The 21,612-nt window shown below is 42.6% G+C and overlaps 1 protein-coding gene and 1 long non-coding RNA gene across 2 annotated transcripts in view; one reads left to right on the top strand and one right to left on the bottom strand.

Annotated features, from left to right (window-relative positions):
• The first annotated feature begins 414 nt into the window (after positions 1-414).
• TSNAX (translin associated factor X) overlaps positions 415-21,612 on the top strand; it is a 45,388-nt gene continuing 24,190 nt past the window's right edge. Inside the window, exons 1-4 of the mRNA XM_048843876.2 lie at positions 415-588; positions 5,032-5,139; positions 8,240-8,354; positions 10,824-10,954. Coding sequence (XP_048699833.1) covers positions 573-588; positions 5,032-5,139; positions 8,240-8,354; positions 10,824-10,954 — 370 coding nt within the window. The 5' untranslated portion in view covers positions 415-572. The remainder of the gene's footprint in view (positions 589-5,031; positions 5,140-8,239; positions 8,355-10,823; positions 10,955-21,612) is intronic.
• Positions 11,264-21,612, bottom strand: part of LOC142071596 (uncharacterized) — a 67,433-nt gene continuing 57,084 nt past the window's right edge. The window contains exon 3 of the long non-coding RNA XR_012667728.1: positions 11,264-11,716. This is a non-coding gene — a long non-coding RNA (uncharacterized LOC142071596). The remainder of the gene's footprint in view (positions 11,717-21,612) is intronic.

Here is a 21,612-nt window from a genome sequence, read left to right on the forward strand (position 1 = left end):
GACAGGGCCTGTCTTTATCCTGGAAGGAGACAATTCCTGAGCTAGTTTCTGCCTAGAAAGGAAAATGCGAGGCTTGAATTTTGCGCTGCTGGCGTTTCCCCCAGGTAGTTCACCACGTTCCCAGCAGAGAACTACATTTCCCATAGTACACCGGCTTCATTGAACCTCAGAGAGGGTCCTGCACGTGGGACTACTTTTACCGAATCAACTGAGTGCCTGTTTGGAAACCTGACTAGTTTCCTTGGCCTAACCCTTTCGCAGACAGTGAGGCCGATTCCTTCCCTCCGCGGCGACGTCTCCGCTCTGACCACTTCCCGCTTTATGACACCACTTTGGGGTTGGCGCTCGCAAGTGGGGGCATGGTGTCAGGCGCCTGCGTTAGGCACCTGGCTGGGGGAGGGGGGGTCCTGACGGAGCGGGGCTCACGGCGGGTTGGGGTTAGGCTGGAAGCTCTCGAGACTCGCGGCGGCGACACGACAGCGGCTGCCTGGGCCCGGGCGCGCGCGCGCGTGTGTGTGTGAGAGTGAGTGAGGGGCGGGGCGCCGCCGCCTCCCCCGCGGGCCGCAGGGAACATGAGCAGCAAAGAAGGTGACCGCGCGGTCGGGCGTGGCGGCGGCGGCGGCGCCCGAGGTTCCCCCGTCCCCGGGATCACGACGTAGCTGCTGCCCCCGGGGGTGGGAAGGCCCCGGCAGGTCCCCTCTTTCCCGCGGGGCAAGCAGCCGCCTGCGCGCCCCTCTGCGCCCCGGCCCCTGAGGGTCCCGCCCCCACACCCCCCGGGTTCGCGCTGGCGGGCGGCCCCGCTCACGTCCAGGGCTGTGAGTGTTTTGCAAAAGCCGGTTCCCGCTCAGCCCCTGCGGGCGTCTGGTTTCAGCGGAGCTGCACGGGCCTGGCCAGCCCACCGGGGCACGGCGCGGTGCGAGGGGCCGGAGCGCCTCACGCGAAAAAGAAGAGGCGAAGCCGCTTGTTAAAGGGAGGAAACCTTCAGAGGGCGCAAAGAAGCAACCCGGGCGTACAAACACCTACCTGCACTGCGGCTGTGTAGACGCTTCCGCTTGGCTCGTCGCCTTTTGGGCTCTCTCATCCCCCAAGCTGAGCCTTCAGGGCTTGTCTGCCCACGCGTGTGGTACTGCTCTAAGGGCTTGTCAACACGGGCAGTTTACAGCCCTGCAACTTTCTCGCTCAGGGGTGTGAAAAAACTCCCCCCGAGCATAGCAAGTTCCAGCGCTGTAAAGTGCCAGTGTAGACAGTGGAGGAGCTTGCCCTGCTGGGAGGCGCTAGGCCCTTCATGGAGGTGGTTTGGTTTGTTTGGTTGGTTTTTTTTTGACAGAGCTGGGAGAGCTCTCTTCCACCACTCTGCGGCGACCACACAAGCCACGTTAAAGCACTGCCACTGTAGACTAGCCCTGACTCTACTGGTAGAGTTATAGCAGTACAGCTCCCCAGCTGTGGCCCAGTTATAAATGTGCTTATCCTGCTATAGCTTATGAAGGCACTAAACTATAGTGGTGCACCTAGGGGCTGTACCTGCATAATTATATCTGGGAAAAAATCTCATCCCCTAACTGTCATATTTATACCAATACAAAAGTCTGTGTGTAGACCAGGCCTTAGAAGAGAGTGGTGTTTGTGCTGGTGACTTAACTTGTCATAGTGCAATGTGTCAGCATGCTTCCTGCCAGCTCTGTTTTGGGCCAGGTATCCGTACACAGCACTTCCATCACTTCCCTTCAACCGTGGAATGGAGTCAGGAGCTAAAAAACCTAAAATTCAATGAAATATAATTTTTTTATAATATTCAGATTGCTGGTTTACTTTGTGTGGTAGGTACATTTAACCATCCCTTTTATGGGTTGCCTGTGGTGTTCTTGTAGCTGGTGGTGGGCGATGTATCTAACATTCAGAGTAGAGCACAGAACTTCAATCCCTGTGTGATGGGTTCGGTCACAGACCCCCTTGGGACTGTCACCTGATGTGCTGAAATTACCTCTGAGCCTGTTTTCCCTGCCAGCCTGGGACTTGCAGAACCCTGTCTTGTTGAGCCAGACACGCTAGCCTGCTGCAACACAGACTCAGGGTCTGGACCGCCCCCCCAGAACTGCAGGCTTTAAGTGAAAACTGCTTAGCAGGTTACCTGCCTCCGGCACCCAGCTCCCAATGGGATCCAAACCCCAAATAAATCCATTTTACGCTATATAAAGCATATACAGGGTAAAATCATAAATTGTCTGTCCACTATAACACGGATAGAGAGATATGCACAGCTGTTCGCTCACCCAGCTTACTCCGGGTTTATTAATAAAAGCAATTTTATTAAGTATAAAAAAGTAGGATTTAAGTGGTTGCAAGTAATAACAGACAGAACAAAGTAAGTCACCAAGCAAAATAAAATAAAACACACAAGTTTAAGCCTCACACATGAAGAAACTGATTACAGGTAATATCTCACCCTCAAAGATGTTCCAGTAAGCTTCTTTCACAGACTAGACTCCTTCCAAGTCTGGGCCCAATCCTTTCCCCTGGTACAGTCCTTGTTAGTTCCAGCAGACATCTTAGGTGGTAAACAGGGGCTTTCTCATGAATGGCAGCCTTTGTCCTGCTCCACCCCCTTTTATAGCTTTGGCACAATGCAAGAATCTTTTGTCTCTCTGGGCGTAGGCGCTGGCTCTGTGGGTGCTCGAGCACCCATGGGGAAAAACTGGTGGGTGCTCTGCACCCACCGGCAGCCAAGCTCCCCACCCCAACTCACCTCCCCCTCCTCCCCTGAGCGTGCCGTGTCCCCACTTCTCCCAGCGCTTGTGCGTAACAAGCTGTGGGAGGGAGGGGGGAGGAGCGGGAACACGGCATGCTCACGGGAGGAGGCGGGGAAGAGGCGGGGGTGGGGATTTAGGGAAGGAGTCCAATGGGGCAGGGAGGGGGCAAGTTGGGGCGGGGACTTTGGGGAAGGGGTTGGAATGGGGGCAGGAGGGGCGGGGCAGGGGTGGATTTGGGGTGGGGGAGCATAAGCACCCACCAGCGCCAGGAGAAGTTGGCGCCTATGTCTCTGGGTCCACACCCCTCCTTCTAAATGGAAAAGTACCAGATTTAAGATGGATTCCAGAATCAGGTGACATGATCACATGTCCTGTGAAACCCAACCTCTATTCTTCCTGGGCTGGCCCACATGTACACAGGAAGGTTTGCAAGTAAACAGAGCCATTTACAGTTCATTGATTCTGAAGCACCTTTAATGACTTCCACTTAATATGTTTACATCAGTAATACAAGTTTATATCTAATTCTTCTAACTCCAGACATAGAAATAATACATGCCAACAAATAGGATGAACACACTCAGTAGATTACAAGCTTTGTAATGATACCTTACAAGAGACGTTTTGCATAAAGCATATTCCAGTTACATCATATTCACATTCATAAGCATATTTTCATAAAGCATATGGAGTGCAACGTCACACCCCGCACTGTTGTAAAGGTCATATATGTGATCTTTTCAACTGTTAGAGGAAAAACAGACTCCTGAACTAATTGTCTGACAGGGTTATGAAGGAAATATTGATTTTTTCAATTTCGTTGTTTTGAAAATAACTATGCCCACATTCTGTTTTTGGTTTGGGATAATAAATAGTTAAACTGAAAATATTTGAAATCCTGTGTGTAACTTAAAATTGCTTTCTTTTTGAAAAATGAAAATGAACAAGACTAGACATGTATAAAGTTAAGCAGGTATATAAGTGTTTGTAGGATCTGGGCCTCAATTGTTTAAACATAAAAATGAAGATATCTTACAAAGCAAGGAGATAAGGAAAGGGAGGTACAAGTTAAAATGAAGATATGGCAATGTGTGTTGTGCAGTAAGTGAATCCTAAATTGTGCTTTGTCTAGCACAGATGGTGGGAAGACAAGAGGAGCACATAGTACAGAAGTGGAAGTTAGTAGTAAAACACAAGTTAGAAGAAATGGGTTTTGAGGAGAGATTTCAAAGAGAAGAGTGAGGACTTTGGTGTGTTGGAAGAGGTATGTGGGTTCAGCTCCAGAGAGCAGCCCAGGAGAAAACATCACACAAATGAGTGAGAGGGGAGACAAGGTTAAGAGTGACCAGAGCACAGGGAGCTGATATGGGAAGCAACAAGAGATGGAAATTAATACACTGAACAATAATTGCCTTCTTAAATTGCTCCTTCTGTTCTCCAAAGACCAAAGTTTTCTGGCGAAAGAGGCACAGTGCGACAGTGGTAATAATTTTATAATGATATGGTTGCACTCATTCTGAAGGGTTTCAAAACACTTTACAAAAGCTATGGAATCAATCCTGCAAGCTGCACAGTCTCATCATATTTAGTGGGTTAAAGGTTTCTGGGATCAGGCCTTATATATGTGTGTGTGTATATCTAGATCTGTCTCTATCTCGCTATATAATATATATCTGTGTGTGCTTGCGCATGTGCCTGCCTAATTTTATTTCTCTATATATATGTAGAAGGAGAGAGAGAGATCTCTCCAACACCACTAAAAGTGATAGAGATCTTTTGGTGCCCCATCAGGCTTCCATTGAAATCAAGAGGAGGCATGCTATTGATTTCAATGGAAGCATAATGGAGCCCATAATGTTTACACAAAGCAACCAAGACTTCAGTTTTTATGTCCCGTACAGTATTCTTTATAGTAAACTGGATAGAGTTGAATTATATTTACCTTGGAAGGATGAGGAGTCCTGTGGCACCTTAAAACTAACAGATTTATTTGGGCATAAATTTTCATGGGTAAAAAAACCCACTTCTTCAGATTAAAGTTTATGCCCAAATAAATCTGTTAGTCTTTAAGCTGCCACCAGACTCCTCGTTGTTTTGTGGATACAGACTAACACGGCAACCCCTCTGATACTTGGAAGGATGGACATAAAATATTCAACATTGGATATATTAAAAAACACTCCTGAAATGAATGGCATGACATCTGGTCAAGCAGTTATAAAACTGGTATTCAATAATACTATTTAAATCTCTCATTTTTTTTCTTGTGTTCTATGTATAGGATCGGGTGGGTTCAGAAAACGAAAGCATGACAATTTCGCACATGGTCAAAGAAAAGATGAAAAAGACAATGTTAATTCGTCTTCATCTTTGATGGTGTCTTTTAAGTGTAAGTAAAAGTTAAGAGTCCAGATTATAACAAATGTATACAATAAAAGTTAGTGGAAATAAAATATTTCGTGATGGGGTAAACAGGGCTGTCAATAGACAAAATTAAAATCAGTGAGACTCTCTAAATTTGGGACTTGATCTCTCGCTTTCTAAGCCAGCAGAATTCTGTGGTAGAGATGATAGGGTCACTTTTTAGTTAGGAGAAGGGTGAGACACAGCACTCCTTGCTGATCAGTAAGGATATGATTCTATCGTGGACCTCCGTGACTTCTGAGGCAGGACCATAGCCTTGTCTGCGGGAACACTGCCGCCGGAGCATTTGGCCAGCCCCAGAGCAGCGGCCCCCAGAACAACTCTTCCTCCCCACCCCCCAGAAGTTGCAGACTTCTGTGAATTTTTGTTTATTGCCTATGACCTGTCCCTGACTTTTACTAAAAATACCATGACAGAATCTTAATCTTACTGATCACCTTTGAAAGGAGAGCTTTGCCGCTCACAGCAGACAGTTGTAATTATTTGAGACTAGGGCTTGTTTACACGCAGAAATTTTTTAACCTGTTTAGTTGTTAAACTGGTGCAAACCCATGTGTAGACATTTATTTTAGTTTGAGAGTCTTATTTTGGTTTAGCCTTAAATCTGTTCCTAATTTAAACTAAATCAAAATAAGCTTGGTTTAAACCAAAATAAGTATTTCCACAGGGCTTTGCTCTAGTTCAACTGCTTCTTTTTTTTTTTTTTTTAAATCACGTTAAATGCACCTTTCTTATGTCGACAAGCCTTAGTACACTTGCAAGGTGGGTTTTGTAGAGGAAACTGGCTTGATTAAAGCACACTGATGTGATCCAGATCCCTGGTTTAATATCTCAACAAGGTTCCTCCACTTTTCTTTTAAGAGGTGAGCACTGTGAAGAGGGAAGAATCAGAGGATAATTGTGTGGGGAGGGGAGTCATTGCAACATAAAAAAAAAACAGGAAACAGAAATATGTGTGTGTGTAAATAAAGCAATGGAAAATAAATTATCTGATCAGAAAGTTATACCCGTGTCTTGGCGTGATCTAAAATTATCTATTGATAAAAGACTAATATAACTAAGGTCAATAAGATTTTGTAAAGTGAAGACTTCATTATTGGGAGCACATAGCTGCTATTAGAGACGGTTTCTATGATTTCTTTAGAATTCTGATTGTCAGTAATTGATATTGTTGTTTTTCCAAAACTAGATATTTTGTATGTATGTCAACAAATAAAAATAAACTTTATGGTGCAGCTGTAGCATGATTATTAATGGTATCCTGTGTTATATTATATGAAAATTAGTGATTAGAATTCTTTAAAAATAATTCATGTGAACTTAAACTTTGTATTTTCTGTTAATGTTTGTGCACTGTTAATTCTCTGATACTAAGGACCTCTAGTTTTTCATGCTTTATATCTTTCCCTTCCATGAGGCCCCTATAATACCATTATGCAGGTATGAATCTACAAATAAGGCTGTGGTGAGATTTGCATTTAAAGCAGAGCTACAATCCGATTTCACACTTTAATAATTGACTATAGGTCTTGTCTAGTCTGGGAAAATGCATCCTGTTAGGAAATGTGTTGATTAACATTTTGTAACTAGCCGTGTTAAACATGATTTTTCTTTTAGTGTGAACAAAGACAGTTGTGTTGAGAAACATGCTAACTGGTCAAACCACAAAGTTGCATGTATGTTTACACTGCAGCTGGGAGTGTGCTTCCCAGCATGAGTAGAGACACGTGCTCTTGCTCTACTCAAGCTAGCATGTTAAAAATTGCTGGGGGTGGCATAGGTGGCAGCTCAGACTGGCTGCCTGAGTATAAACCCTTCCAGAACCCCACCCCGTATGTACTCAGGTGGCTAGCCTGAGCTGCTGACCATGCTACCACTGGCTACACTGCTATTTTTAGCACACTAACTTGAACAGAACTAGCATATCTGTCTTCTGCTGGGAGGCATACTCCCAGCTGGAGTGCAGATGTACCCTTAATTAACTTGTCTTCTGGAGTGCAGATGTACCCTTAATTAACTTGTCAGTATAGACAAAAGCCGTCCTCTCCAAATTTGGCACAATAATATTCAGAGAACAATTGCATTTTCTGTGTAATCTTTTTAGTAAAATATTTACTAACCCTTGCAGGGGGAACATTTAAAAATTCTCCGTTTTTTGAAAAGATGCCCTGTTATCAGATTTCTTGGAATTGATTAACTTTGCCCTCTTGTTGTCCATTGTATTTAATAAACATTAATCCCAATGCTGACCCTACACTATCTAACTTCTCTCCAGTCTGAAAAATAGCTGTTCATCATGAATTTGTTACATTGAAAGAGGCACACATATTAGTATGTTTGACACCCTCTGCGGGATTGAATGTATGTGTGTGGCTGCAAACTAGAGAGAATGTAAGAGCCCTAGTACAAATGAATTGAGGAGAACTGTCAGAAAAAAGGGAGGAAGTAGAAGGTAAGGAAGAATGAACAACAAAAGAAAGAAACTGAGAACTGTAAAATGTTTCTCTACCACGTCAAAACGTTCTGAATGTTTCACAGGTAACAGTTAATCCTTTAGGAATTGTCATTATTTCTAAACAAACTGTTCACATAGACTCATAATACAGACATAACATGTGTTCCCGATGTGTCTACCCTCCAAAGATTGAGTGTGGTGGGAGGAGGTGTTGAGACATGAGTAGAAACAGAGATTAACTAGTACAAACCCATTATAAGGGTGCAGCAGCTAATTAGTCATATCATTTATGATGAAGCTAAACTAAACAAGGTCCTCCTCCTCCATTGTGGCAGCAGGATCAGGCCATAAATTAGTATATTAGGAATAAAAATGACTTTCCTTTACTGCTTTAAAAATGTATTATTTATTGTATTTTCCCTGCTGTAACATATAGTAAAGCGTTGTAATGGTGTGACCTTTTGTTTTAGATTTTTTATATACAAATGTGAAATAATGGAAGATTAAATGGTTCTGTTACACAAATAGTGTAGTAATAGAATACTTTAATGTTATTGTACTGGACGACACATGAGAATTGTTTTTGTGATCATCTGCATTCTGTTCTTAGCATTTCAACTGGAGCTTGACACAAGACATGATAAATATGAGAGGCTTGTGAAACTTAGTCGTGATATAACTATTGAAAGTAAAAGGACAATATTCCTACTTCACAGGATTACTAGGTGAGTCACAACATTAATTCCCATTTCCATGCTGACCCAGAAACTTACTATTGCCTTGCAGAGTTTTCTGTATCTATGAGTAACAGATGCAATATTCTGTTGAGCTAGACATCAAGGAAGATAAACATAGGCTCAGTTCATTTCCCACAAGCTGTGTTGTTTTATTTCCTCTAAAAGGATATGTAAGCCAGTGGGCACATGCACCGGTCGGGAAATTAAAAGTAAGGACCAGCCTCTAGCTCATGTCAAGTCCACTTCCTTAGAGATGGCTTTATTAACATAAAGAATATTCCAAAACAGGGCCAGGGTAACACGGAACACTTGGTAACAGCCAACAGAGACCTTTCCAGCAAGCTGGGAGGGGAAAGAACGCATCGTTCTAGGTAGCCTCCTTTGAAATAGCTTCCCCGTTTCTTTTATAGCCCCACCCCAGATCACCCATGTGATGACCAGGGAACCTGGGTTCTACTTGTAACCCCATACATGCTGGAACTTAAGGAGTGTCTGCATACATAGTTGTAGGATGCCTTACATTTTGTGCCCTGATCATTGGAAGCAGTAGGTGCTGTGGGAGAATAACGGAAAAAGTTGAGGTTTGCCACAGCCTATTGTATAAAAGATTTATCTGGAGAATTACATATGTAATTTCAGACATTGGGCTTTGTCTGTACTCGTCTTTTTTTCCCTAAAATTTCCCACTGTTGTTATCACCTGTGCAGCTCCACAGTGGTGGTAATGGTGTGAGCGCTGTTGTACGTAAGGTGCTGGCAGCTGCCATTTTTTTAACCTTGATGCTGTCCAGACTTGTTTTGAGCAGAGGTGGTTATCATTCTAGTGGCCACTAGAGCCTTTGCTGCACTAGCTCTGTCTCTGTTGCTGCACAAAGAATAGCAGCGCTGGAATTTTCAGGGGGAAGAAGGCTTGTGTGTAGACTCAGCACAGGTACTTAAATGTTCAGTCCTTCCTTTTGTCCTTGTAAGCTTTTAGATTCCTTTGCATGGAATCCTGTTTTCTAGTAGTGTACTAATGGTGCTTTGCTGTACTGTGTCTGTACTTTCCTTCCCCTCTCTGTCTTAACTATTCAGTACAGAGCACAGTTTCAGAATTCTAGCCATCTTTAAACATTTGTTCATAACCAAACTACAGTAAAAGGTTTTTTTTATCTGTCATGTTGGGGAATGGGGGGTACCGGTAAGTGAAAAATTCCGGTTAACTAAGAGGGAGGGAGTTTGGGTGTGGGAGGAGGCTCGGGGCAGGTGACTGGGGCACGAGAAGGGTTTTGGGGTGCTGGATCTGGGGGTTGCTCACCTTGGGCGGCTCCTTGCAAGTGGCGACCTGTCCCTGCTGTTCCTAGGCGGAAGTGTGATTGCCCAGGCCCCGCCCCAGGCCCTGGCTCCGCAGTTCCCATTGGCTGGGAACCGTGTCCATTTGGAGCTCCGGGGGCTCTGCGCACTGCCTCTGCCTAAAACAGCAGGGACAGGTCACAGCTTGTGGGGAGCTGCCCGAGGTGAACACCCCCCAGATCCAGCACCCCAAAACCCCTCTCGTGCCCCTGCCCCAAGCCCCCTCCTGCACCCAAACTCCCTCCCTGAGCCGACACCCCAAGCATCAGACACCCCAACCTGCAAGCTCCCCGCACTCTGAATCCCTCATGGCCATTCCTCCGCCTAGGAGCAGCAGGGACATGTCACCGCTTCTGGGGAGCCACAAGGAGCCAGGTAGGGAGCCTGCTGGCCCTGCACAAACCGGACTTTCTGTGAAGATTAGAAATGCCGATTTATAGCACTTTCTGCTTGGTACAGGGCTGGATAACACCGCTTTTACTGTATCAGCTAAATCTACAAAATAGTAATTTTAAAAGAGATGTAAACCTATAATAATGTGTACATTGTTGGGGCTTTTAAAGTACACTAGATGAACTGTCCTTTAAATGCTGTATATAAAATCTAATGTAACGATAGTTGTGGATAAGATACTGTAGAGGTTTCCTTAGTAGCATATTTCATAAATACTGACTAAAAACATATATAAAGTAGATCCTTGTGCTATATTAATCTAATGTATTGCAAAATGCGGTGGATTTTGTGTATGGAGAGAGGTCTTCCTCAGATTTTTCTGGCTTTTCTGCAGATTTATTTTGAGCCTTGTCATGAGTTTCCTCGTTACTTCTTCTTTAGTCATAGTTAAAGCTACAGCCTGAAATAAGCAGCATGCTATTCAGACTGGGTTTGAATGGTTGATTATCTTAAGGGAAATTATTTAGAATCCACAATGGAGTTCAGAGGCACCTACTTACACTGGATCAGAAAGATTCATTTTAAATTTGGCTCATTCCAAAATAATACTTAACTTTGACCGCACTAATTAAACATATGGTGGTTAGTGGAAGATAAAGTATGTATTTTTAACTCTTTGCTGATGTTCTAACAGCTGTCACTTTCTAATTTTATGTGTATTCTGTGTTTGCAGTGACCCCAATGGGGAGGAAATACTAAATGAATCTGAGGCCAAATTAGAAGCTGTCAGACAGAAAATTAAGCAAGTAGCACAAGAACTGATAGGAGAAGACATGTATCAGTTCCACAGAGCTATCTCTCCAGGTAGGTCTACATTCAAATCGGATGGGTGCACACATCAGGGCAAATTCAGTTTAGGTGCATCTCCATTACTTCAGCAGTAAGTCATTTGCTTACGCAAGGGCTGAATTTGGCTCACCCTTTGCAGTTTAAAACACAGATTGTGATTTTCCTCCTTTTGAAGATTAAAAAAACATGCTCTTGGTTATATTTCATAACACTCAAATATGCAAACATGTTGTATAGATATGAATATCAAGCACAAACTCTGTACTGTGCGCAACCATTCAAACTCCCTTCCCCCCCCAATCCATTTCAACTTCTCTGTGTAAATGGCAGCCTTTTTATAAACAGTTTCAAAGGTCATCTTAACATTTCAGCTACACTGATGGATGCAATATGTTGAGTTTCCCCACAGTTTTTTTATATCCTTCTCTCACACGCAAAACAACTGTATTTAGGCAGTGTGTGTGGCAGTAGTGATCAACAGAAACTCTTGGGCTGTAAACATCACTTGGTCTTTAGTAGATGCATCAGTACTGTTCCACTTCTGGGTCTCCAGTCAGTGCACTCAATCTCTTTCTTTTCTGTTGTCCGGAGTGTCTGGCTCCTCCCTAGACTCGATTTCCCAAATATGTGTACCTTTTCTCAAGTGCTCTGCAGTCCCGGGACCAATATGGAAGCACCTCACCACCAATCCAGCCATCTTGCATTTTTCCAACTGCGTTTGGAACTTTTGGAATTCAGTGTCCTGCTGGTCTTCGAAAGAGGCCATTACCTCAAAGGCTTTTTTTTAAAAAAAAAACAGCAAATAAACAAAGAAACAAAACCCTATTCCTGCTGTTTCAGCCTGTCTAAGGTTTAGCAAAAAACTGTGGGAACCCCCCCCCCCTTTTTTCATGTGGGTGCTTGTATTGGTACTCTTACTTGAAAGTGTTTTTTCTGAGTACCTAAGTTCCAGTTTGATTGTCTAAAAAAGCAGTTCTCAAACTTCAGCAACCCGAGGACTCCCATTTTGATTTAAAATTTTTTGGGGACCCCCAAGCCCGCCCTGCTCAGCCCCAGGCCCCAGCTCCATTCCACCTCTTCCCCAAAGGCACCACCCCACCTCTTCCTGTGCCCCACTCACTCCATCCCCCTCTTTTTCCGTCGCTCACTCTCCCTCACCTTCACTCACTTTCACCAGGCTGGGGCAGGGGTTGGGGTATAGGAGGGGGTGCAGGCTCTGGGAGGGAGTTTGGGTGTGGGAGGGGCTGAGGGGTGCAGGCTCTGGGAGGGGGTTGCGGTGTCGGAAGGGGTGAGGGGTGTGGACTCCGGCTGGGCAGCACTTACCTCAGGCGACTCCCAAAAGCAACCAGCACATCTTTCTGGCAGTGGCTCCCAGGTGTGGCGGGGAGTGGGTCTCCGCCTGCTGCCCCTGCCCACAGGCACTGCCCCCACAGCTCCCATTGGCCGCAGTTCCCAGCCAATGGGAGCTGTAGAGTTGGTGCTTGGGGGGAGGGGAGTGGGATGCGGCGCGCAGAGACCCCCTGCCCTCCCCGTGGCCGCAGGGATGTGCCAGCTGCTTCCGGGAGCGGTGCAGAGCCAGGGCAGGCAGGGAGCCTGATAAGCCGGAGTTGATCAACAGGGCCCACAGACACCCTGGAGTACGCTCGGTGACCCACAGGGGTCCGGGAACCCCAGCTTGAGAAATGCTAGTCTAAATCTATAATTGGGTATTCTAATTTAGGGACCGGGTATCTACGTTTGCAAATTAGGCTCAGATTCTGCACTTGGGGGTTACATTGTGTTCTTTACTAAATCTGTTGGGGATCATTGCACAAGTTAGAGTTCCCAACTACACCATTTTATATAACATGGGTAAACATGTTAATTGTGACCTTGCCCAGCATCACACTCAGCCTGCCCTGATGTTTCTCCATTTTCTAGGGCTAAGAAAGCATTTCTCATTGTCATTAACACTTCCAGATATGTGCATTTGCAGAAATAACAGGCAGAAGTAGTAGAGAAAGAAGGAGGAATTTGCTGAGATTTATTTAAAAAAAAAAAAATCTGAGAGACTTTAACTACCAGTGTATCTGCACAACCTGAATGTTACCTAACATCAGCTGCAATGCCTACTTTATTGCATCTCACAAGAAAAATCAGCCATTATACTCCAGGCCTCCTGCTTGCCAAGCTTTATTTAAAGAAAATCTTGAGTAATTAATCAGTATGTCGGGGTTCCAGTTGTCATTCCTTACTCAGGCAAAACTCACCTTGACATCAATGAGAATTTTGTTTGAGTAAGGAGTGTTAAAAAAGTGCCCCTGAATGACTATAGTAGTTAGCAAACAAAAATCTTTAAAGTTACGGTTGTTATATTATTCCCCCAAGTTACAAAACTATCTATAAGGGATGTAACTTGCTGCATCCAAGTCAAGGCTGTGAATGCATACTTATTCATGAATTTACAGCTCATTTGTCAGTGTAATTCCAAATTATGGTTACACTTAAAACTCATCCTTAACTTGGACCATCTGCACTGTAACATCCATACATCAGCACTACACCATATTGCAGTCCTTCATTGATTCATGGCTATCAGTGTTTTTTTACCAGTTATATATTTCTTTTAGTCCAAGTAAAAGGTGAACGTGACTTTTAGTAGAAACTACGCATTGTGTATGTTTGTGTATCTTAATGCCTCTTGTAGTTTAGCGTCCTATGGAGCCAATGAAGATTAATTAGTGTTAAGAAAGTTTATAAATTGCTTTGTAGTGTTGCAGAGTAAATGCTCAAAGAAATTGTGAACAGTGTGAGTTGAGTGTATTGTGAATATTTTGTTTTTATTTGAAATCTTTATTTGGATATGTAAGTTGTCTTTTGAGTTAAGGTAGTGCTTATAACATCAGTGAATCCTTCAATGCAGTTGTCAGGTGGTTATAACCTGGTATTAAGTATGAACAGAACAGTTTGAGGCCTGATGGAAATACACAAACTTTGCCAGTAGAACCTATGAAATTCATAGATCCCCTTTTGGTTCATATTCCAAGCCTTGGATGCTGCAAGTTACATCTCTTATAGATAGTTTTGTAGTGTTCACAGCGTTTAAAGGCTCTGCTCCATATTGCTGTCAGATCATATAAATTTCCAGGAGCATTCTAGGTGTAAAAGGACTGAGAAATTTCACTCAGTTCAGAATACTGGAGACCCCACAGCAGAGGCTCAGAAAGCAAGTGAGAAAACCTGACATGCTCTGGGGGCAGGGGGAAAAGTGAATTGGTGTAGTTCATTTTAAAGAGATGACATTGCCAACTTGAAAAATCCCATTTTTGTGTGAAATATCTGTAAACTTGCTATAATTACAAGTAGCATCTAAGGTCACTGTAAGTGAAAGACAGGAATGAAAGTGGCTATTAACTATTGTGCTTTAAATAATGTCACCTCAGTAACAGCACCCATGATAGTGTAATATGAAGATGTAATGGCAGAGGGCCAAGTGTTCTGGGTATATCAAAGGAGTTCTGGGCTATCCCTCTTCACCCTGAGTGTTGGTATAAATTTGTGTTCACGTTCCAGGGAGAACAGTTTACCTGTACCAGGGTCCCTGAATTGTAACATAATGCCACAATATTTTTCATGTGCATGTGACCAAAGTCTTGGACAAGGTACAGTGGAATGGAAATGTCACTGAATATGCAGGTGACATATTAATACATACGCAGAACTTTAAACACCACCTAGTCTTGGATGAGGTGTTGATGATATCAGGTGGGGCTAAAGATTAATGAAAGAAATGCCCAACTAGTACAGGATTCTGTAAACTTGTTAAGTATCACCTTTGATGCCCGGGGTATAAACCCAGTGGAGACGGTGAAGCTGCCTTTACCAACTGATGTTACCCGTCTAAGATCCTTTCTGGGGCTGACAGGGTTTTGTAGGGAACTTATTCTACAATATACAGAAAAGGCAGCCCCCTTGTACAAATTGCTCAAGAAAAATGAGGCATGCAATTGGACTCCAGCTCATACCAAAGCAACTTAAGGAACTCAACTTAAGGAAGCTTAGCGCAGGCTCCAAATCTGGCTAACCAGACCCAGAAAAACCTTTCATGTTAGAAGTTAGTGCTACAGAAACAGCTTGGGAGTGATTGTAATGCAGGAAAGCATGGGAACAGACAAACCAGTAACCTGTGCCTCCCAGATATTGGATGAGACTGAAGTAAAACTTTTGCCTTGCAAAATACAGGTATTGGCAGCATATTGGGCTATAATTCATTTTAGCTACTTGACAGGATATAACATTGTCGTTCTTTGAACCCCTCATACTTCTAAAAGATATTTGCTGTCAGATAAAATTGAGGACAGCTGTGCATGGCTCGCTAAGTGAACTTTATTGTTAGTGGATAGGGATATTAAGGTAGAAGCTAGTGATGGATCATCAGCTGTGGCATACGGTCTGATGTATGAAGGAGAAACACCCAAGTGTCCCTTCCTGAAGAATGTGGATGGGATCTTGTCTGTTTAGAAGGAGGTATATGAGAGAATGAGAGCCAAAATCAAGAATCAGGACAGATATGGTTTGTTGATGGATCCTCTTATTTTGTAAAGGGGAAACCTAAAATGGGATTTGCCTTAAGAGACCCAAAGTCAGAAAGCAAAATTCAATATGCTGTATGTGGTACTCAGTTTACATAATATGTAGAGTTAGTAACTATTGCTTTAGGATTGGAAGAAATCCCAGTTATACAGAAAGCCATTTTATTCACACTCAGATTGGGTCTGTCAAGCCCTGGTAACCTAGCTTCATCGCTGGGAGACCCAGGACATGACCTCCACCAATGGGAAACCTCTAAAACATAACCTCATTATTGCAGTATATCATCCACTTAGCCAAGCAAAGGAAAAACAACCAAAGATAATCAAGGTAAGAGCTCACAAGAAAGGTAGTGGAAAAGCTTATTGGAATAGCACAGCTAACCAATTAGCTAAGTAGGCAGCATGGAGAAACAGTTTTGGGGGGGAAACCTAAAGAGGAGGGCCAGGTACAGGCAGTGGTTAACCCCAAAGTGGAGCTCACAGATCATGGCCTGGTATAGTTACAAGAAACCCGTGAGAAAGTAAAACAGATTAAAGAGGCTATCTTGAAGATAGGAAAGTTTAATAAAATGGAAGTGGAAGTGACTAAAGAAGTCTTAATCTTGATGAAAACTGGAGAAAATTGGGAATGGGTAATACCTGAATTAGATAGGATTGATCTTATGGTACTGGTTCACGATAAGGGAGGACATCAGGGAATCAATAAAACGAAGGAACAACTTAGGTGAGATGGTGGTTAAATCAAGGCTGGAATGTAGAGCAGTATGTTAAGAACTGTTTTCCTTGTGCAGCAGTGAATGCAGATAGAAGGGTAAAGAAGGGACCTTGGGGTCATCTGTGTGTCCAGGTTCTAGAATACAGTTTGATTACATTTAACAACTGCTCCAAATAGTGAAAGAGAATAAGCATCTGCTAGTAATTGTAGATTCTTTCACAAAATGGGTGGAAGCTATACCCTCCAGAAATAATTCTGCCAACACTACTGTCCAAATCCTTACTGAACAAGCGTTCTCAAGGTGTGGTGTTCCTGAACGGGTAGATTCAGGTCAGGGAATTAGTTTCACTGGTAGCATGATGAAAAATGCCATGAAAATCTGTGGAATTGACCAAAGATTTAATCTCTCTTATCATCCCCATGTAAGTAAGCAGGTGGAAAGGATGAATAGAACTATTAAGGAAGCTCTGAAAAAGATGGTAAAGAAATCAGGAAAAGAATAGGACTAAAACTCCCAATTATCTTAAAGGCCATCAGGGCCACCACCTGCGATTCGTATGGACTCTTACCCGATGACATGATTACAGGATGGGCAATGAGACTGCCAAAAATCTGGTTTAGTCCAGTCCCTTATGAGCTTCAGCCCCTGGTTCTAACAGATAAGTGGGTTGCAAATCTAGCAAAGACCATAGTGTCAGTTCATCAAACTGTAGCATTCAATATGGAGGATACTCAGAAGAGAATGGATAAATATTTTATTAGAACTCAGCAGACAATGGAGTAGCAAGTAGAAGATTCAGTAGCAGTAAAAAGAATTGGACAGAGGAGATCATTCTCTTACTGTAGGCTGGGAAGGGCCATATCACATCGTAAAGCTAGTCCAACAGTTTATCGAGTATATCTGGGTAGGGATTAAGAATTCTGAACAGTGGTTCCACAGTAGTTTATTTAAAACATTTGCAGGGAAATAACTATCTTATTTTTTAGAAAGGCAAGTGATTTTAGTATCTTTAGCTGAGGTGTGATTCTTACCCTGACGTGGAACATCCCAAGCTTTTGGACCAAGAACCCAAACCTATTGGCTTGGATGTGGAGACAAACTGCAGTGGTAGGAGATGGAAGCAGAATGTCAGTCCAGTCCCAGCTAGCTTTCCCAAAGGGCCAAAACATTAGTTTTGGATGTTGGGTGTCTTTGAGAAATGCAAGGAATGGAGCTTTAGTAGAAGAACATGAACATTGGTTTGGGTGGTTGTGGAATAGGACCATCGTGAGTGCTTCTGAAAGTCTTCCATAATGCCACCTAGTGGATGGGCAGCTGCCCGGAAAGGGTGATTGAACTTCAGAGTAGGTGAAGATAGAGCAGGAAATTATACATGTTGTTGTTTTTTTACAGGTAGGAAAATAGCCTATTGTGGAGGACCTGTTGTTATACTGATACTTAAAGTTCCAAGGGTTACCACTCCGAGCACCATAATCACTGTGGTTCCAAGTAATGGTGAGGAGCAGGTGCTGAGAGGACGGTGTAATAAGATAATAGAAGCATAACCTCTACACAGTTTAAAGCCAATGGCCAGCAAACTGTACTAATCAACCTTCAATGGTAAATCTATACATGGAAAATTCCCCAGTGGAAATTGACTATCATGTATACATATTCAGATTGTTCCCAATTTATAGCCACTCAGCAAGATCTGTTCCAGGATGGTCAAATCAAATCCTGGGATGAGTAGAATGACATAATCCACACAGAAGGGCTAGACATGTAGGCACAGTTTTAGGAGGAATAGGCACAGGAGTAGATGTATTGAATATTACATTACATTTAGAAGTAATTCGGAATAAATTGATTAGCATCACTAAGGATGTGGGACAAGCCCTATAGAAGCAAGCAGGAATGGATCAAGAATTTCAAATATTACACCATTGGGTGTTAGAAATAATGGGACCGCTGACAAATCTAATTATGGGTAAGTTAAGATCACTTGTAGATGTTCTGAGAGATGTTTTAATGGAGATGAATCTTAAGATCTAGCATGCTGGGAAGGAGAATACTTGTGCGGGAAATAGTTAAGGAAGTCACAATATCAGTAAAACTGGGAGCATTGCCTGCAGTGTTAAGCAATTGGATGCAGGGTCAGGTTTCCAATTATGCTTGGTAACATCAGGAATGGTGATCAGTTTTAACACATGGGTGTATGCGCACCCATTGTCGTGCCAGCCTTGATCCTGCATAACGGTACTGACCAAACAGTCAACAGCCACTGACCCAAGAATATTAGATTTATTAGAAAGTATGTGGTAGAGGGAATACGACCAGAAGGAACTAACATTTTTATCTTGGAGAAGGGAATGTGTTTTCATTCTCTTGTATGTACAGTGACTTTGGATGGAGAAGAGTGCCTGATAGATCCAGGTATTGTGTTAATACCATTGAAGCTGATTCCAGTATCACCACCCTTCGGGTAGATGACTTCTACTTTTGAGTACCTGCCGTCATGTATGAGAATGAAAAATTGGACTTAAAATTGAATATCCACTTACAGCCAATTGATTTGCCACCATCTGCTAGACAGTACAGCAACTGCTGGACTTTTCTGAAATTGCAAGACAGACTACTTAGAAAAGAAAGAAGAAAAGTTGCAAATTAAAGTAACTCATGAGGTCAAACAGTTGAAAGCTGTTGCACAGATAATTGAAAAGGAAGGACAAGTTAGCTGGTGGGAAATTTTCTTAGGATGGTTACCCACAGGAATGGGAATGCTAAATTTCATGTTACATTCAATTGTACTGTTTGGTTCATAAGTTTTAGTTATGATTGGAATGATAATGCTTGGTTGCTGAACATGATGTATGTACGTTAAAATATCATGTTTAAGACAAGAGGTAGCCATGAGGCAAGCACTCCCCTCTAGAGATGAACTATGATAGGCACCATGCCTTTGATCGTCCCTCACAAGCATGACATCTGGCAGTGATGCAGGATGGCAGGGCTTCGTAGATATCTGATTCAGAGAGGTGACATTTGATCTAGTCCTAGACTTCGAGGTGGGGAGTGCAGCAGGAGTAGAGAGAATTCTCTTTTGTCCCCTTCTCCGGAACACCTTGGGTGAAACCGACCTTGCTGTCTGCAGAGCTGAGTGTTAACTTCGAGAACATGTGACTTGCTCTGCCATGCTGATTGTTGAATTGAGTGTTAACTGTGTGTTTATCTACTCTGCCACATTCATTGTAGAACTGAATGTTCTTGATTATAGTTTTTCTTTTCTTTACTTTCTCTCAAGTGGTCAGATAAGGGTTAACAAATATTTTAGAAGTTGCTCTAGTTGATTGTTGCTAGTTTGAATGTAACATTAAAGCTTAGCACTGGGGGGGAACCTCTCACTGCAGCTGTCCTAGGAAAATTATAAATAAATAAGGGGGGAGCTGAGTGAGGTGGAGGAAGAAAGGTCCAGACAGTGAATCCATTTCAGCACACTGAGCTCCCCAATCATTGTAAGGTGAGACTTGCATTGGTTGTCATGGATAGCTAGCTTATAGTTAAGGAAATGCCTGTATGATTGCCCTTTGTTGTTATATAAAGTTTTGAAAGAAGACTCAGGCCATGTCTACACTTACAAGCTTACAGCGGCCGCTTAAGAGTGCTTGTGTAGCTGCATTATGCTGACAGGAGAGAGCTCACATCAACATCATAAAACCAGCTCAACGAGCGGCGGTAGCTATGTCAGTGGGAGAGCATCTCCCACTGACATAGCACTGTGCACACCAGCGCTTATGCTTGCAAAACGTACTTTGCCCAGGTTGTTCTTTTCACACCCCTGAGTGACAAAGTTTTGCTGATGTAAGTGCTAGTGTAGACATGGCCCTATACTTTATGTAGTCAGTCTACGCCATGACCACAGGTTAAACTCGTCAGAGAATCCTGGGTGAGTTGGTAATACCCCTCTTACCACCTTGTTCACAGGGACTTCCACTCTCTATTCAGGAGTAGGGGTGGCAAAGAGAAAAAGCATTGGCTCGGGGACCGATGGGAGTGTGATGCGTTTCTATGGATGATTGTGCTGATGCTGGTATCTAAGGTCATGGCATACTGTCAGGAATATGCAGGAAATCGGGAGGGGAATGAAGGGTGGTTAAGCAAAAATACTATTGGGATAGAAGAGACTAAAATTTATCATGAATAACCATAGTTGTAAAGAAGAGTCATAAAGAAAAATCAGTGAGAAAGGTACAAGCCTTATTATTGGCTTGCATTTCTAAGTCTATCATTGTGACAAAAAGGTTGGATAGTTCATTTTAAAAAAACTAGAGGCTAGATTAGTTACAGTGGAGCTTGTAAACTTGCTAGATCTTTCATGAAAGTTACAATATCCAAGAAGCCTTTACATAGCTGCTAGAGTTTTAACCTTGACCTTTTAATAATTTTAACATTTTCTCCAAGTTAGTATTTAAAAAAAAAAAGCCCTATGCACTTGTTCTTGTTGAGGACTAGTACAAACAACACATGCAAAGTTTTTTGGACCAAAACATTTTTGAATTAAGCATGAAATGACAAAAGAATTTAAAAAAAAAGCCAGTGTCTCATATCTCAAAACCAGCTTGTTCAATTAACCTCACACTTCCTAAAAATATTCTCCTCTGGCTAGAAATCAAACATGAAACATCCTCTCGCTCCCCACCCAACCTCTCCCAGAAAGAATAAGGAGGGGTCATAACTGGATTTGTAATGGAAACCATCTTAACCACCTTAATTATGGAGTCATGACTGTAGCTGCATAATAAAGCTGGCTGATATTTATTTTATTTGGTATAATAACTGTTAGTCTATAAATGGAACAGTGCTAGATGTTTGGGAATATTATTTGCCACTTTAATTGTTAAATGTTTTTTTTGGGATTACTCCAAACAGTTGTTCTTTTGACTTGAAGTTAAAACAATTCTGGCAGAGCACTAAAGGAGTTCCATGCTTTCCCTCATTAAGAATAGTGCTAACAGCATGCAGGATGTTTCCCTAAAGGATACTTGTATGAGGTCAAACTCTGAGTATAGCACTAATAATTGAACAACAAAAACTGATGCCTGTTTTCTACACTTTTCTTAACAGTACAGATTGTCCCAAAGGATGATTAAACAAGCAAACAGAGATAATGAAATAATGAGTCCCTTTTTTAATGTACAACTCTTAATTTATTATGTTGTGAATGTCCCACTTTGCTGATATTTTGAAAATGTTAACATTTGGAATATAGAATTCCTGCCCCTTGACTCAATTTGGAATATATATCAAATATATCCTGTGAGGAAATGTGTAAAGTTTCTTTAAAATTTTAGCAGGAAGTCAGTCAGGAGAAGGACTGGGAAAGATTCTAGACATAAGCTTTACAATGAAG

The sequence above is a fragment of the Caretta caretta genome, chromosome 3 (genome assembly GCF_965140235.1).
Source record: "Caretta caretta isolate rCarCar2 chromosome 3, rCarCar1.hap1, whole genome shotgun sequence".
Classification (NCBI taxonomy): domain Eukaryota; kingdom Metazoa; phylum Chordata; order Testudines; family Cheloniidae; genus Caretta; species Caretta caretta.